Below are 16,450 nucleotides of genomic sequence, written 5' to 3' on the forward strand. Positions count from 1 at the left end.
AGGCCTCGGGGAGAGAGAGCCTGCCTCTCTCTCCCCCCGAGGCTAGGCCTCTCTCTCCCCCCGAGGCTAGGCCTCTCTCTCCCCCCGAGGCTAGGCCTCTCTCTCCCCCCCGAGGCTAGGCCTCTCTCTCCCCCCGAGGCTAGGCCTCTCTCTCCCCCCGAGGCTAGGCCTCTCTCTCCCCCCGAGGCTAGGCCTCTCTCTCCCCCCGAGGCTAGGCCTCTCTCTCCCCCCGAGGCTAGGCCTCTCTCTCTCCCCGAGGCTAGGCCTCTCTCTCCCCCCGAGGCTAGGCCTCTCTCTCCCCCGAGGCTAGGCCTCTCTCTCCCCGAGGCTAGGCCTCTCTTTCCCCCCGAGGCTAGGCCTCTCTCTCCCCCCGAGGCTAGGCCTCTCTCTCCCCCGAGGCTAGGCCTCTCTCTCCCCCCGAGGCTAGGCCTCTCTCTCCCCCCGAGGCTAGGCCTCTCTCTCCCCCCGAGGCTAGGCCTCTCTCTCCCCCCGAGGCTAGGCCTCTCTCTCCCCCCGAGGCTAGGCCTCTCTCTCCCCCCGAGGCTAGGCCTCTCTCTCCCCCGAGGCTAGGCCTCTCTCTCTCCCCCGAGGCTAGGCCTCTCTCTCCCCCCGAGGCTAGGCCTCTCTCTCCCCCCGAGGCTAGGCCTCTCTCTCCCCCCGAGGCTAGGCCTCTCTCTCCCCCCGAGGCTAGGCCTCTCTCTCTCCCCGAGGCTCGGCCTCTCTCTCCCCCCGAGGCTAGGCCTCTCTCTCCCCCCGAGGCTAGGCCTCTCTCTCTCTCCCCGAGGCTAGGCCTCTCTCTCCCCCCCGAGGCTAGGCCTCTCTCTCTCCCCGAGGCTAGGCCTCTCTCTCCCCCCGAGGCTAGACCTTGTGCGCCCTCCAAAGGCCTAGGCCGCGCTCCCAGGGGCCCAGGCTGCGCTGCCCCGAGTGGGCCCAGGCCCAGCTTCCCAAGGTCAGGCCTGACTGCCCAGGCCCCCAGCTCGGGAGTACTGGGATGGTATCACCATCCACCGCCGTTGCGTCGAGGCAGAAGTGCGTTAGCCGGGTGTTTGCCCGCGGGTTGTCGGGAGCCCCTGACCCGAGTTGTCGGCCGGAATCGCTCGGTTTGCCCGCTAGTTGCTTCTTCCCGGACCGTCGGACCCCACCCCCTCCCCCGATTGTTCCCAGCCTCGCCTCCGGTGCAACTAACCTTTCCTGGCTCTTTCCCCCCCCCCCCTCTCTCTCTCTCTCTCCAGCTGATCCCGCAGATCTCCTCACTCTCCTGGTTCACCACCATTGTGCCTTTGGTTCTAGTCTTGACCATCACGGCCGTCAAAGACGCGACCGACGACTACGTGAGTCTTTCTGGCGCTCTCCCTGCGGCCCGGCCGTTAAGGGGCGTGGCCGCAGGGTGCGAGGATTGGGCCAAGGGTCTTTGACCATCGTGTGTTCCGGGCTTGGGGATGAGGGACATTGTTTGACCTGTGACCTCCCCCCGCAGTTGACTTCCATGGAGTACGAGCAGTTTATATAGAAATATGGCCCCCCCCCGCCCGACTCCTTTCTGCTACTTCCAGGTTCAAAATTCTGCCTGGGGTTATCCCTGGGATAAAAATCCGCCCCTCGCTGCTGGGAGTCTTGGGTAGGATGCTCCCTGTGCGGTATACCTTCCATCCATAGCCCATGGACACTCTCCCCTATCACGAACTCTACCCCCCCAGTAAATCTCCTGCCATCCTCACAACCCTTGACCTGACTCCGTCTACTGCTGACCCTTGACCTGGTGCCCTCCACTGCTGACCCTTGACCTGGTGCCCTCCACTGCTGACCCTTGACCTGGCGCCCTCTGTTGCTGACCCTCGACCTGGCGCCCTCTGTTGCTGACCCTCGACCTGGCGCCCTCTACTGCTGACCCTCGACCCGGCGCCCTCTACTGCTGACCCTTGACCCGGCGCCCTCTACTGCTGACCCTTGACCTGGCGCCCTCCACTGCTGACCCTCGACCCGGCGCCCTCTACTGCTGACCCTTGACCCGGCGTCCTCTACTGCTGACCCTTGACCCGGCGCCCTCTACTGCTGACCCTCAACCCGGCGCCCTCTACTGCTGACCCTCGACCTGGCGCCCTCCACTGCTGACCCTCGACCTGGCGCCCTCTACTGTTGACCCTCGACCTGGCGCCCTCTACTGTTGACCCTCGACCTGGCGCCCTCCACTGCTGACCCTCGACCTGGCGCCCTCTACTGTTGACCCTCGACCTGGCGCCATCTGTTGCTGACCCTCGACCCGGCGCCCTCCGCTGCTGACCCTCGACCTGGCGCCCTCCGCTGCTGACCCTCGACCTGGCGCCCTCCACTGCTGACCCTCGACCTGGCGCCCTCCACTGCTGACCTTCGACCTGGCGCCCTCCACTGCTGACCTTCAACCTGGCGCCCTCTATTGCTGACCTTCGACCTGACGCCCTCCACTGCTGACCCTCGACCTGGCGCCCTCTGCTGCTGACCCTCGACCTGGCGCCCTCCGCTGCTGACCCTCGACCTGGCGCCCTCTATTGCTGACCTTCGACCTGACCCCCTCTATTGCTGACCTTCGACCTGACGCCCTCTACATTACATCCCGCCCCCTGCCTATACGGCAATCATTTTGTTTGCTTCGATGAGCAAAAAAAAACCCTTTTGGAAAACGGAGGGGAGTAAATGTGGGCTGGGGCGACGGGTCCTGAAGCGGTGAATACTCCATTGAAGCCAGTGCGAGGTCGAAGGTCGGCTTGTGGCTGTCGATTGATGACTGGGTTCTGTTCTTGCCTCCTGCCCTCCCCCTCCCCCCCCCTTTCCCCTTTCCCCTTTCCCCTTTCCCCTTTCCCCTTTCCCCTTTCCCCTTTCCCCTTTCCCCTTTCCCCTTTCCCCTTTCCCCCCATTCCCAACCCTGAGTTCATGTGCATGCTAAATTTAAAGGGGATGCTTGTTGAGGTGAATTAACCCGTTCATTTTCAGTGGGTACAGAAGGAGATAACCCGTGTGATCTCGGTCACCTCCGCTTGCTCGGCTTATGCCCGGGTCGGAAGGCCGGCCCGGGGGGGCAGCCATTTTGTCTTTTCAGTAACATCACCGACCGAGGATTTTTTTTTTTAACCTTCGCCGTTTGGCCGCCCGCTGTCTCGTGGACCAGAAGAGATCGGGCCTCGTAACTGAGAGAGAGATCGTTGTATAAGAACGTAAGAAATAGGAGCAGGAGTCGGCCATTCGGCCCCTCGAGCCTGCTCCGCCATTTAATAAGATCAGTGGCTGACCTTCGACCTCAACTCCACTTTCCCGCCCGATCCCTCGGTTCCCTCAATATCCAAAAATCTATCGGTCTCAGCCTTGAATAGACTCAGATAAGAACATGAGAGAGGTTGGTGTATCTGAGAGAGAAAATATAAAAGCAAATCATTATTTAACGGGCGAAAGATTGCAAAGTGCCGCAGTACAGCGGGACCTGGGGGTACTTGTGCATGAAACACAAAAGGATAGTATGCAGGTACAGCAAGTGATCAGGAAGGCCAATGGTATCTTGGCCTTTACTGCGAAGGGGATGGAGTATAAAAGCCGGGAAGTCTTGCTCCAGTTATACAGGGTATTGGTGAGGCCACACCTGGAGTACTGCGTGCAGTTTTGGTCTCCATATTTACGAAAGGATATACTCGCTTTGGAGGCAGTTCAGAGAAGGTTCACTCGGTTGATTCCGGGGATGAGGGGGTTGACTTATGAGGAAAGGTTGAGGAGGTTGGGCCTCTACTCATTGGAGTTCAGAAGAATGAGAGGTGATTCTGTATAAGATATAAGATATCTGTATAAGATCAGATATAAGTATAACGTATAAGATTCTGAGGGGGCTGGACAGGGTAGATGCAGAGAGGATGTTTCCCCTCGTGGGGGAATCTAGAACTAGGGGGTACATAGTCTCAGAATAAGGGGCCGCACATTTAAGACAGAGATGAGGAGGAATTTCTTCTCTCAGAGGGTTGTAAATCTGTGGAATTCTCTGCCCCAGAGAGCTATGGAGGCCGGGTCATTGAATATATTTAAGGTGGAGATAGACTGATTTTTGAGCGATAGGGGAGTGAAGGGTTATGGGGAGCGGGCAGGGAAGTGGAGTTGAGGCCAGAATCTGATCAGCCATGATCGTATTAAATGGCGGAGCAGGCTCGAGGGGCTGAATGGCTGACTCCTGCTCCTATTTCTTATATTCTTATGTAAGCGATCGGGCATCGTACCTGAGAGACATCAGTGTATCTGAGAGTAGTCGTGATACCCACCCTCCTGTATGGCTCAGGGACATGGACTGTGTACAGTAGACACCTCAAGTTGCTGGAGAAATACCACCAACGATGTCTCCGCAAGATCCTGCAAATCCCCTGGAGGACAGACGCACCAACGTTAGCGTCCTCGACCAGGCCAACATCCCCAGCATCGAAGCACTGACCACACTCGACCAGCTCCGCTGGGCAGGGCCACATTGTCCGCACGCCCCGACACGAGACTCCCAAAGCGAGCAAGTGGAGTTGAGTCCAAGATCAGATCAGCCATCATCATCGGCAGTCCCTCGGAGTCGAGGAAGACTTGCTTCCACTCCTGAAGTGAGTCCTTAGGTGGCTGAACAGTCCAATACGGGAACCACAGTCCCTGTCACAGGTGGGACAGACAGTGGTTGAGGGAAGGGGAGGGTGGGACGGGTTTGCCGCACGCTCCTTCCGCTGCCTGCGCTTGGTTTCTGCACGCTCTCGGCGACGAGACTCGAGGTGCTCAGCGCCCTCCCGGATGCACTTCCTCCACTTAGGGCGGACTGGTCTTTGGCCAGGGACTCCCAGGTGTCGGTGGGGATGTTGCACTTTATCAGGGAGGCTTTGAGGGTGGTCCCTTGTAACGTTTCCGCTCAGCCTGGATCTCATTGAATGGTGGAGCAGGCTCGAGGGGCTGAATGGCCGACTATTTCTTCTGTTTTTTTTTTCTGTTCAAGTTGCGTTACTTGGAGATAAGCCAAAGAACATTTTGTCCAAGTACAGTTCAATAAATCCACCAATATGCCGCTTAATAGAACCCATTCAAGTTTATGGTGGTACAATCAATTAGATAATTGGGCAGTGAAAACTGGACAGACCACAAACCCTAAGTTAACCATGCACGGAGCTGTACAGACCATGCTGTAAGCAGTAAGGGATGGACCAGTATTGACCTGTGGCCTTTGCCCAAGGGCAAATAAATAATCAGCCACTCCGTTTTCAGGAGCACCCAAGTTTCGCAAGTTGGTTACCCGAGTCTCCAACTCGCTTGATAGACTTGACCTGCTCATCCAGGTAGCAAGTCTGCAGGATTGCGGCCTTTCGCGAGAGGTGGGCGCCGGATGGACTGGAGTGCATCATCACCCCCCCGGCAACCACATTGTAATTGGAACCGCGTGTCTAAAGTTTCATTTGTTGAAGAGATGGTTGGACGGGCACTTGAAGTGCCGTAACCTGCAGGGTTACGGACCTAGAGCTGGCAATTGGGATTAGACTGGGATGACCTTTTGTTGGCCAGAGCAGATATAACGGTAAGTACGCCAGGGAATCGAATACGGCCAGGGTGATCTCCTGGACTAGTGTCGAACGCATGAGTCGGAGAGGAATTTTCCCAGATTTTTTCCCCCCTGAATTGGCCTGGATTTTTTATCGGGTTTTTGCCTCTCCCAGGAGATCCCATGGCTCCGGTTGGGGTGGAGTGTAGAATGTTTCAGTGTAAGGAGTGTCGCAGTTGTGTGGGGCGGACTGGTTGGGCCGGGTGCTCTTTGCCTTTCCGTCATTGTTCGTGGGTTTATATGTAACCTTCAGGGCTGCTGACCGAGGGCCGAGCGGCTCTTTGTCGGCCGGCGCGGACACGATGGGCCGGAATGGCCGCCTTCTGCTCTGTAGCTTTCTGTTGGTTCACAAGCAATTGGCTCACATTCTTCTCCAGTTCTCGAGAGCACATCAAGTAACTGAGAGAGAGCAGGGTATCTGAGAGAGGGCTTGATCCGAGATTGAGTCGGTACGTTTATCTCCTTTCGTACCGTCGAGGGCGTTGGGACAATTGACTTCCCCTTTTTAAAAAAAAAACCCTTCTTGAATCGGAGGACCGCCCCGTACCGTGAGCCGGCTGATGGGCTGCCTGCCTTGAAGACACAGCAGGAGCAGCGGGAGACTGTAGAGGGACGTGATCGGGGGGGGCCCAGGGGAGGTGTGAGTTCGGGGGCCCAGGGGCAGCACGGGCCCAGCCCACACTGATGCGATATGTTTGTGTGCGCACTAGGCCCGTGCAGCAGAGCTGGTCTCCTGGTTAACATTCGAACATAAGAAATAGGAGCAGGAGTCGGCCATTCGGCCCCTCGAGCCTGCTCCGCCATTTAATACGATCCTGGCTGATCCGATCATGGACTCAGCTCCACTTCCCTGCCCGCCCCCTTATCCCCTTATCGGTTAAGAAACTGTCTATTTCTGTCTTAAATTTATTCAATGTCCCAGCTTCCACAGCTCTCTGAGGCAGCGAATTCCACAGATTTACAACCCTCTGAGAGAAAAAATTCCTCCTCATCTCAGTTTTAAGTGGGCGGCCCCTTATTCTAAGATCATGCCCCCTAGTTCTAGTCTCCCCCATCAGTGGAAACATCCTCTCTGCATCCACCTTGTCAAGCCCCCTCATAATCTGATACGTTTCGATAAGATCACCTCTCATTCTTCAGAATTCCAATGAGTAGAGGCCCAACCTCCTCAACCTTTCCTCATAAGTCAACCCCCTCATCCCCGGAATCAACCGAGTGAACCTTCTCTGAACTGCCTCCAAAGCAAGTGTATCCTTTCGTAAATACGGAGACCAAAACTGCACGCAGTACTCCAGGTGTGGCCTCACCAATACCCTGTATAACTGGAGCAAGACTTCCCCGCTTTTATACTCCATCCCCTTTGCAATAAAGGCCAAGATACCATTGGCCTTCCTGATCACTTGCTGTACCTGCATACTATCCTTTTGTGTTTCATGCACAAGTACCCCCAGGTCCCGCTGTACTGCGGCACTTTGCAATCTTTCTCCGTTTAAATAATAACTTGCTCTTCGATTTTTTTTTTTCCTGCCTTGCCCCTGGACCAAGACCTCGCTCTGTCAAGCCCCGTGTGGTGGCTGGTGTGCAACGGTCACCCCATGTTAAAAAAAAATCCACCCACAGGCATCTTCCACCCTTCAGGATGGAGTTCGGGATCCGGAATATTAGGCCCTTCATTGAAACACCTGTGAACTCATCCCTCTTTGGCCTGGAAGCGAGTCAGCCTCGCTTCGAGGGACTGCCTCTGATGATGATGAAGACTGGACTCCCAAGACAAGCAAGTGGGTTTGAGTCCATGATCGGATCAGCCATGATCGTATTAAATGGCGGAGCAGGCTCGAGGGGCCGAATGGCCGACTCCTGCTCCTATTTCTTATGTTCTTATACCTGAGAGAGAGTAGTGTATCTGAGAGAGGGCTTGATCCGAGATTGATTCAGGACCTTGATCTCCTTTCGTCTTGATTGGGACAATTCACCTCCCCTTTTAAAAAAAAAAACCCTCCTTGAGTTGAAGGACCCGTTCAGCGAAGCTGGTTGACGGGCTGCCTGCGTTGAAGTTTTGGACGGGACAGCCCCTGGAATGATGTCCTTGTCCTTGCCTGTTCTAATCGGTGTCTTGTCTCCTTTCCTTCCGTTTCCCCCCCCCCCCCCCCCACACAGTTTCGCCACAAGAGTGACAAGCAGGTGAATATTCGACAGTCGCAGTTGCTGGTGAATGGCATGTGAGTACCTGAGCTAGGGGTCGCGACCTTCGGCATCGCTCAAACCCCGGTGTGGGATGTGGGGAGGGGGGGCTCTTGGCTCGAGAAAGAACACCGAGGGTTGACCTGAGGGAGGCTCTTCAAAATGATGAAGGGGGGAAACTCGGTAGGGTACAAGATGTTTCCATTTGTGGGCCGAGATCAGAACTAAAGGGGGCCATATTTGTTCCTGGGATGTGGGCGTCGCTGGCCAGGCCCGGCGTTTATTGCCCATCCCGAATCGCCCCTGGAGAAGGTGGTGGTGAGCCGCCTTCTTGAACCGCTGCAGTCCCGTGTGGTGAAGGTGCTCCCACAGTGCTGTTGGGGAGGGAGTGCCAGGATTTTGACCCAGCGGCGATGAAGGAACGGCCGATATATTTCCCAGTCGGGATGGTGTGTGTGACTCGGAGCGTAACTTGCAGGCAGAGTCAACATGGTTTTATGAAAGGGAAATCATGTTTGATAAAATTATTCCGAGTCTTTTGAGGATGCAACTGGCCGGGTAGATTAAAGGGGAACCAGTGGATGTAGTATATTTGGACTTCCAAAAGCAGTCATTAAGGTTGGGATGGTGTGTGTGTGTGTGTGTGTGTGTGTGTGTGTGTGTGTGTGTGAGTGAGTATCGGAGGGGAACGTGGAGGGGGTGGTGTTCCCATGCGCCTGCTGCCCTTGTCCTTCTAGGCGGTAGAGGTCACTGTTTTTGGAGGTGCTGTCGAAGAAGCCTTGGCGAGTTGTCGCAGTGCCCACAACATAGAAAGACTTACATTTATATAGCGACTTTCACCACCACCGGACGTCTCAAAGCGCTTTACAGAGAATTAGGTACTTTTTGGAGTGGGGTCACTGTGGTAATGTGGAAAACACAGCAGCTCAATTTGCGCACAGCAAGCTCCCACACACAGCAATGTGATCATGACCCGGATCGTCTGTTTTTAGTGATGTTGGTTGAGGGATAAATATTGGCCCCAGGACACCGGGGAGAACTCCCCCTGCTCTTCTTCCAATAGTGGCCCCGGGATCTTTTACATCCACCCGAGAGGGCAGACGGGGCCTCGGTTTAACGTTCCATGCGAAAGAATAAACCCAATGGGGGAATTCAGGAGAAACTTCTTTACCCAGAGAGCGGTGAGAATGTGGAACTCGCTGCCACAGGGAGGAGGCGTTTAAGGGGAGGCTGGATAAACACATGAGGGAGGAAGGAATAGAAAGATATGGGAATGGGCGGGGGTGGGAGGGTGAGATGGAGGAGGGGTGGGAGGGTGAGATGGAGGAGGGGTGGGAGGGTGAGATGGAGGAGGGGTGGGAGGGTGAGATGGAGGAGGGGTGGGAGGGTGAGATGGAGGAGGGGTGGGAGGGTGAGATGGAGGAGGGGGGAGGGTGAGTGGAGGGAGGGGTGGGAGGGTGAGATGGAGGAGGGGTGGGAGGGTGAGATGGAGGGGGGGGTGGGAGGGGTGAGATGGAGGGGGGGATGGGAGGGTGAGATGGAGGGGGGGTGGGGAGGGTGAGATGGAGGGGGGGGTGGGAGGGTGAGATGGAGGGGGGGTGGGAGGGTGAGATGGAGGGGGGGGTGGGAGGGTGAGATGGAGGGGGGGGAGGGTGAGATGGAGGAGGGGGGAGGGTGAGATGGAGGGGGGCTGGGAGCGTGAGATGGATGGGGGGTGGGAGGGTGAGATGGAGGGGGGGTGGGAGGGTGAGATGGAGGGGTGGGAGGGTGAGATGGAGGGGGGGGGAGGGTGAGATGGAGGGGGGGTGGGAGGGTGAGATGGAGGGGGGGGTGGGAGGGTGAGATGGAGGGGGGGGTGGGAGGGTGAGATGGAGGAGGGGTGGGAGGGTGAGATGGAGGGGGGCGGGAGGGTGGGATGGAGGGGGGGTGGGAGGGTGAGATGGAGGAGGGGTGGGAGGGTGAGATGGAGGGGGGCGGGAGGGTGGGATGGAGGGGGGGTGGGAGGGTGAGATGGAGGGGGGGTGGGAGGGTGAGATGGAGGGGGGGGTGGGAGGGTGAGATGGAGGGGGGGGAGGGTGAGATGGAGGAGGGGGGAGGGTGAGATGGAGGGGGGCTGGGAGCGTGAGATGGATGGGGGGGTGGGAGGGTGAGATGGAGGGGGGGTGGGAGGGTGAGATGGAGGGGTGGGAGGGTGAGATGGAGGGGGGGGAGGGTGAGATGGAGGGGGGGGAGGGTGAGATGGAGGGGGGGGTGGGAGGGTGAGATGGAGGGGGGGGGGGTGGGAGGGTGAGATGGAGGAGGGGTGGGAGGGTGAGATGGAGGGGGGCGGGAGGGTGGGATGGAGGGGGGGTGGGAGGGTGAGATGGAGGAGGGGTGGGAGGGTGAGATGGAGGGGGGCGGGAGGGTGGGATGGAGGGGGGGTGGGAGGGTGAGATGGAGGGGGGGGGTGGGAGGGCGAGATGGAGGGGGGGGTGAGATGGAGGGGGGGGGAGGGTGAGATGGAGGGGAGGGTGGGAGGGTGAGATGGAGGGGGGGGGAGGGTGAGATGGAGGAGGGGTGGGAGGGTGAGATGGAGGAGGGGTGGGAGGGTGAGATGGAGGGGGGGTGAGATGGAGGGGGGGGTGGGAGGGTGAGATGGAGGGGGGGGGAGGGTGAGATGGAGGAGGGGTGGGAGGGTGAGATGGAGGGGGGCGGGAGGGTGGGATGGAGGGATGGAAAGGGGGGATGAAGCTCGTGGGAGGGGGCTGGTGTGGAGCATAAACCCCGGCACGGAGCGGTGGGCCCATGGCCCGTTTCTGGGCCGGAAGTTCCCTGTAACTGGTGCGTTGCAGTTCCCCAGCCCCGGGTCTCGAGGTATGGTGATTGGGGTTGCGACACGGTGCTGGGGGGGGGGGGGGGAGGCGGGGGGAGGGGGAGGAGAAGACGTGCTCTCTCGTCCCGAGCTCGGCCCACTTGGCGGCGAGTGGCCATTTTGGATCTCGGCCCAATGTCCCGCCGACCAGAACGTTGATCCCCTCCCTTCCGTCTTCCCCACAGACTCCAGAAGGACAAGTGGATGCATGTCCGTGTCGGAGACATCATCCAGTTGGAGAACAACCAGTTTGTGGCGGTAAGTACCCGTTCCACCAATGGCGGGGAGGGTGGGCGGGAGGGGGAGGGGCATTGTGGCTTGGCAAGTCTCGGTTCGACCGAACTGTTCCCCCGTCTCCCATTTACGGCGTTCAAACGACCATTTCTTTCCCCCGAATGCGTCTATTGGTATTCACTGAAATGCAGCCGTTTCTCTGATTGGCTCTCCGGACCTATTGCTTGATTGGTGCCCTTGGAGGATAAGCCACGCCCCGAAGTTCCTCTGGAATGTTGTAACTGGAACCGCCCGGCCCAGGTTTTAAGTGAATTTCCCGTTTGTAATTCGATCCGTTTTGACTTCAGAAGCCACAGAGGATAGATCTCCCCAAAAGCCACCGAGTTCCAGCCGATGTCCGTTACCCCAGCCCAAGTGCATCCCTCGCCCAGCCAAAGTGCCTTACCTCCAGCGGAACTGCTTCCCTTCACCAGCTGAAGACCCTTACCCCTCACCTTCCCCCTCCCCCAAACCATTGTGTGCAGATTGTTAATAGGTTTATTGGGTCATCAGCATCAGAGGCATTCCTTCGGTATCGAGGAAGACTTGCTTCCACTCTTAGCATAAGAAATAGGAGCAGGAGTCAGCCATTCGGCCTCTCGAGCCTGCTCCGCCATTTAATACGATCATGGCTGATCTGATCATGGACTCAGCTCCACTTCCCTGCCCGCCCCCTTATCCCCTTATCGGTTAAGAAACTGTCTATCTCTGTCTTAAATTTGTTCAATGTCCCGGCCTCCACAGCTCTCTGAGGCAGCGAATTCCACAGATTTACAACCTTCTGAGAGAAGAAATTCCTCCTGATCTCTGTTTTAAATGGGCGGCCCCTTATTCTAAGACCATGCCCCCTAGTTCTAGTCTCCCCCATCAGTGGAAACATCCTCTCTGCATCCACCTTGTCGAGCCCCCTCATAATCTGATACGTTTCGATAAGATCACCTCTCATTCTTCAGAATTCCAATGAGTAGAGGCCCAACCTCCTCAACCTTTCCTCCTAAGTCAACCCCTTCATCCCCGGAATCAACTGAGTGAACCTTCTCTGAACTGCCCCCAAAGCAAGTATATCCTTTCGTAAATATGGAAACCGAAACTGCACGCAGTACTCCAGGTGTGGCCTCACCAATACCCTGTATAACTGTAGCAAGACTTCCCTGCTTTTATACTCCATCCCCTTTGCAATAAAGGCCAAGATTCCATTGGCCTTCCTGATCACTTGCTGTACCTGCATAATATCCTTTTGTGTTTCATGCACAAGTACCCCTAGGTCCCGCTGTACTGCGGCACTTTGCAATCTTTCTCCATTTAAATGATAACTTGCTCTTTGTTTTTTTTTCCACTAAAGTGTTGGACCTCACACTTTCCAACATTACATTCCATCTGCCAAATTTTTGCTCACTCACTTAGCTTATGTCCTTTTGCAGATTTTGCGAGTCCTTAGGTGGCTGAACAGTCCAATACAGGAGCCATAGTCCCTGTCACAGGTGGGACAGACAGTGGTTGAGGGAAGGGGAGGGTGGGACTGGTTTGCCGCACGCTCCTTCCGCTGCCTGCGCTTGGTTTCTGCACGCTCTCGGCGACGAGACTCGAGGTGCTCAGCGCCCTCCCGGATGCACTTCCTCCACTTAGTTTATTTATTTATTGGGTATGAAGTGAATAGCGACAGTGTCATGATTTCTGGATTTCCCTCCACCCCAGCAACGTCCCTTGTCACACACGCACCGAGCTTGCGTGCACCAGGGGGGCGGGGGGGTCGGAAGGACGTGATCCGTCTTCTCTAAGTTCCCTCTCTCCTCTCCGATCTCTTCCCCCTCCCCCAGGCGCTCTCGCCCCATCCCCCCACCCCCCACCCACACACCTGTATCTCTCTCTTCCCTCCCCCACCCCCCAAGCTCGCTCTTCCCACTTCTCACTCTCACTGCCTGCCGTCGACTCTCCCTGGGGCTGCTGGATGAATCGGAAGCAACGTGGCGTTGGACACGTGCGCAGAAAAGCGTAGGATTTGCGCTGGGGGGGGCGGGCGGGCGGAGTCTGTCATTTTTGTCCTATCTCTTGCTTCTACGCATGCGCACAAGGGAGACTTAGTGCAAATACTTACTGCGGTTTCTTTTTTATGGATGAGACTGCTGCCAACGAACAGGAAGTAGTTGTCACTGCTGCCAACGAACAGGAAGTAGTTGTCACTGCTGCCAACGAACAGGAAGTAGTTGTCACTGCTGCCAACAAACAGGAAGTAGTTGTCACTGCTGCCAACGAACAGGAAGTAGTTGTCACTGCTGCCAACGAACAGGAAGTCATTTTTTCGCTGGACATAGAAAATCGGAGCAGGAGTAGGCCATTCGGCCCCTCGAGCCTGCCCCACCATTCAATATGATCATGGCTGATCCTCTATCTCAACACCATATTCCTGCTTTCTCCCCATACCCCTTGATGCTTTGTGTCTAGAAATCTATCTATCTATCACCCTCTTAAATATATTCAGTGACTTGGCCTCCACAGCCTTCTGTGGTAGAGAATTCCACAGGTTCACCTCCCTCTGATGAAAACATTTCTCCTCATCTCGCTCCTAAATTTCCTACCCCGTATCCTGAGACTGTGACCCCTTGTTCTAGACTTCCCAGCCCCGGGGGAAACATCCTCCCCGCATCCAGTCTGTCCAACCCCGTCAGAATTTTATACCTTTCAATGAGATCCCCTCTCATTCTTCTAAACTCCAGTGAATACAGGCCCAGTCGACCCAATCTCTCCTCATACGACAGTCCTGCCATCCCAGGAATCAGTCTGGTGAACCTTCGCTGCACTCCCTCTATGGCAAGTATATCCTTCCTTGGGTAAGGAGACCCAAACTGCACACAATACTCCAGGTGCGGTCTCACCAAGGCCATGGATAACTGGAGTAAGACATCCTTGCTCCTGTACTCAAACCCTCTTGCAATGAAGGCCAACGTACCATTTGCCTTCCTAACTGCTGCTTGCTGCAGCTGCAGGTTTGCTTTTAATGACTGGTGTACAAGGACCCCCAGGTCCCTCTGTACATCGACACTTCTCGAGCCATCACCAGTTAAATAATACTTTGTCCTTATGTTTTTCCGACCAAAGTGGAAGCTGGAGGAAGGTGTGGTCTCACCAATGCCCTGTATTTTTACAGTAAGACGTCTTTACTCTTGCACACTAATCCCTTTGTAATAAAGCCCTCAACCCCCTCCCTATCTCTGTAACCTCCTCCAGCCCCTACACCCCTCCCTATCTCTGTAACCTCCTCCAGCCCCTACACCCCTCCCTATCTCTGTAACCTCCTCCAGCCCCTACACCCCTCCCTATCTCTGTAACCTCCTCCAGCCCCTACACCCCTCCCTATCTCTGTAACCTCCTCCAGCCCCTACACCCCTCCCTATCTCTGTAACCTCCTCCAGCCCCTACACCCCTCCCTATCTCTGTAACCTCCTCCAGCCCCTACACCCCTCCCTATCTCTCTAACCCCCTCCAGCCCCGACACCCCTCCCTATCTCTGTAACCCCCTCCAGCCCTGACACCCCTCCCTATTTCTGTAACCTCTTCCAGCCCCTACACCCCTCCCTATCTCTGTAACCTCCTCCAGCCCCTACACCCCTCCCTATCTTTTAACCCCCTCCAGCCCCGACACCTCTCCCTATCTCTGTAACCCCCTCCAGCCCCGACACCCCTCCCTATCTCTGTAACCCCCTCCAGCCCCACAAGCTCCCGAGATCTCTGCGCTCCTCCAATTCTGCCCTCTTGAGCATCCCTGATTATAATCGCTCCACCATCGGTGGCCGTGCCTTCAGCTGCCTGGGCCCCAAGCTCTGGAACTCCCTCCCTAAACCTCTCCATCTCTCTCTCCTTTAAGATGCTGTTTAAAACCGGCCTCTTTGATCCAGCTTTTGGTCGCTTGTCCCTAATATATCGTGCTGTCGAATTTTGTCTGATAAGTGTCTTGGGGACGTTTCACTACATTAAAGGCGCTATATAAATGCAATGTGTTGTCTCGGTAGCTCGTGGTTTGATTGCCTTTGCCTGTGTCTGTTGCTAGGCGGATCTCCTGTTACTGTCCAGCAGCGAACCCCACGGACTGTGTTACATTGAAACTGCCGAGCTTGATGGGTAAGTTGCGGCCGAGTGTCAGTTGACACCACTGTGTCAGCCAATGCGTTGGGAGACGGGGGTGGGACTTACGGCACGACTCGCAGCAGACAGTCTACCTTACAGCCAACAAAGTCTGTTTTCTCAGCAAATCGAATGTGTTTATACAGCGCACCGCAGCAAACAGTCTACAGTGTCTACTTAAGAACTCACCATAGGCAGTCCCTCGGAGTTGAGGAAGACTTGCTTCCACTCTATACGTGAGTCCTTAGGTGGCTGAACAGTCCAATACGAGAGCCACAGTCCCTGTCACAGGTGGGACAGACAGTGGTTGAGGGAAGGGGAGGGTGGGACTGCTTTGCCGCACGATCCTTCCGCTGCCTGCGCTTGGTTTCTGCACGCTCTCGGCGACGAGACTCGAGGTGCTCAGCGCCCTCCCGGATGCACTTCCTCCACTTCGGGCGGACTGGTCTTTGGGCCAGGGACTCCCAGGTGTCGGTGGGGATGTTGCACTTTATCAGGGAGGCTTTGAGGGTGTCCCTTGTAACGTTTCCTCTGCCCACCTTTGGCTTGTTTGCCGTGAAGGAGTTCCGAGTAGAGCGCTCGCTTTGGGAGTCTCGTGTCTGACATGAGGACTGTTGTGTATGTATATACCCTGTACACTCAATGTCCAGTTACATAAGACCAATGAATGTATCTTTACACTGTATACACTATGCCAGCACCACCAGAGGGTGCAACTGGTGGAGACCTAGAGGTCACCTGCACACCGCAGGTAACCAGGTATAAAAGGGAGCTCACCGTACTGTAACCTCATTCAGGAGCTGCAATAAACGGACTAAGGTCACAACAGTTCAAGTACAATACCTTGCCTCGTTGAGTCATTACTTGAGTGCTTACAGACACCACTCGGACAATGTGGCCCTGCGCAGTGGAGCTGGTCGAGTGTGGTCAGTGCTTCGATGCTGAGGATGTTGGCCTGGTCGAGGACGCTAACGTTGGTGCGTCTGTCCTCCCAGGGGATTTGCAGGATCTTGCGGAGACATCGTTGGTGGTATTTCTCCAGCGACTTGAGGAGTCTACTGTACACGGTCCATGTCTCTGAGCCATACAGGAGGGCAGGTATCACTACAGCCCTGTAGACCATGAGCTTGGTGGTAGATTTGAACTCTATGAACTACAGCAAACTGTTCACAGTGTCTATTTAAAAAGAGTCTCGATCAACTACAGCTAACAGGACTCATGATTAAAGCTCCAACTCCTCCGGGTAAAATCACGATTATATCCCCAGCACAATGCAGTGAGCGCGACGATAGTTTCAGAATTCAAATGCTGGGTCTGAAATCAATCTCAGTCACTCAGCAGTGCGGTTCCCAGGCGTGATTGACAGGGCAATGACCAAATCATCTCTTAGCGGCCGGGTATAGTGGGGTCATGATACGGTGCCTGGGTTCAAAGGTCGTGATGATGTATGACTTGAG

The 16,450-nt window shown here is 56.1% G+C and overlaps 1 protein-coding gene across 1 annotated transcript; it reads left to right on the forward strand.

Annotated features, from left to right (window-relative positions):
- Window positions 1-1,232: 1,232 nt before the first annotated feature.
- LOC139250211 (phospholipid-transporting ATPase ID-like) lies at window positions 1,233-14,990 on the forward strand (the record flags this gene model as incomplete). Its single annotated transcript, XM_070872706.1, has 4 exons — window positions 1,233-1,331; window positions 7,727-7,788; window positions 10,787-10,859; window positions 14,920-14,990. Coding segments are annotated over 4 exons (305 nt in total), but the record flags the coding sequence as incomplete, so codon positions are not given.
- Window positions 14,991-16,450: the final 1,460 nt, after the last annotated feature.

The sequence above is a fragment of the Pristiophorus japonicus genome, unplaced genomic scaffold (genome assembly GCF_044704955.1).
Source record: "Pristiophorus japonicus isolate sPriJap1 unplaced genomic scaffold, sPriJap1.hap1 HAP1_SCAFFOLD_3501, whole genome shotgun sequence".
NCBI classification, from domain to species: Eukaryota; Metazoa; Chordata; class Chondrichthyes; family Pristiophoridae; genus Pristiophorus; species Pristiophorus japonicus.